The 1,670-nt window shown below is 38.4% G+C and overlaps 1 protein-coding gene across 1 annotated transcript in view; it reads left to right on the top strand.

The window, feature by feature from the left end:
• The first annotated feature begins 709 nt into the window (after positions 1 to 709).
• LOC143019810 (uncharacterized) overlaps positions 710 to 1,670 on the top strand; it is a 30,701-nt gene continuing 29,740 nt past the window's right edge. Inside the window, exon 1 of the mRNA XM_076175792.1 lies at positions 710 to 1,231. Coding sequence (XP_076031907.1) covers positions 812 to 1,231 — 420 coding nt within the window. The 5' untranslated portion in view covers positions 710 to 811. The remainder of the gene's footprint in view (positions 1,232 to 1,670) is intronic.

The raw sequence follows: 1,670 nt of genomic DNA, 5'->3' as shown, positions 1-1,670 counted from the left end.
TGATTATTATTATTACAATAATAATTATAATTATTATTATTACAATAATAATAATTACTATTATTATTATTATTGTTATTATTATTACTGTAAATCATATATAAGAAAACCTAGTGAACAATATGCAAATGCACCATACTACCCAAAATGATAACGATTACAAGCAAATAGGGACTAATATACATCTTTGTATGCTCAGTGAAAGACTGAGAAGAACGCCATGTTCCCAAATGGACATATTCGTCCTCCAAAATAGAACCCATATGTACACAAGAACATGGCTCTAACAGTGTGATTACATATATAAAAATAACTATCAACATGTCAGCAACCTGTAAGAATTTTTCCATACGGATATTTTAGCTGATATCTCGTCCATGAGAGTACTTATGATGCTATTTAGCAGTAGAATGACGCACAGGCTACACCTCTTCTGGGTGCTTATGCACTGAACAAAATACCGCCGTATGTGGGCGGAGTCAACTGTAGCGTGGGAGCTAAATACAGGACGAAAACGTCTGGTCGGGAAAGAGAATCACATATGCCGTTTTCCTTCAGTTATACTTAATGATAATTTAGCGGACGAATTCGTCCGCGTGGGCAGTAGAGGGTTAAAGCAACAAGTGTCAGTATTATCACGAACACCTGGTGTGCAAAAACGGATATTAAGAAAAAATTTAGTCTCCTCTAGACACCTTCATCGTGAGGACGTAAAGATCGAGACTGCCCGAAGTTACGGCGCGAATCACTCCGTGACGAAATTATTATAACCACGGAATAAAAGAGAAATCCCATACTGAAGAAGCAAACTATGCGGACCCGTTTCCTCAATTGCCAACTAAACAGGAACGTGAAAGTATGGATCATCCTGATAGTAAGTACTCTCGGGTACTTGAGTATGCAGCGTTTAGGACTAGCGACATTCGGATTCCAGAGAGTTCACCTGGATATGGTAGAACACAGCCGGAACTACACGAGAGCTGAGATCGAGAACATGTTCCTCGAAGCCCGAGAGAAGGGTCAAGTGACAGAACTTCCCGGGGCTCGATCTGACGCCTGTGCTATTGACATATTACACGAGGAATGCAACTGTGTCCAGACCATCTACCCGAACTTAGGCGCGTCGTGTTCTCGGATGACCGTGGCCCAGTACATCACCCAGATCGTCGCCTCCTCGGGACGGGAGTCATACTGCAGCGACCTGTCTTCTTTACGTGGAAAGAACCAGATGGTAAGTAAGACGAGTAGTGATATGTGTGAGTAGGGTGGAGGCGTGGAATCTCTGGGAACCCTGTGTTTATTCTGACTGTTTTCAGAATATTCAAATTTAGAAACCATCGTAGGCATCCTAGAGTTTCATTCAGTCTGTACGCATTGGCCCACGAAGTGAAGTGGAAAATGAATATTATAGATATTATTATATATATACATATATAAATATATATATATATGTATGTCTGTATATATACATATGTATATATATATATATATATATATATATATATATATATATATATATATATATACACATATATACTTATCTCATGGCCTGACCAACACATATGGTTTAATCTGGCGGGAATATCTTGGTCATCATTTGGGTTACCAATTTATCACTTTTAAAATGTCCATAGCTTAAGTTTATATTTTTATCAAAAGTGCCGAATATT

The sequence above is a fragment of the Oratosquilla oratoria genome, chromosome 38 (genome assembly GCF_046742065.1).
Source record: "Oratosquilla oratoria isolate Oo_2021 chromosome 38, ASM4674206v1, whole genome shotgun sequence".
In the NCBI taxonomy this organism is placed as follows: domain Eukaryota; kingdom Metazoa; phylum Arthropoda; class Malacostraca; order Stomatopoda; family Squillidae; genus Oratosquilla; species Oratosquilla oratoria.
Note: the sequence above shows the minus strand (reverse complement) of the source record. Positions and strands in the feature narration are given on the sequence as shown.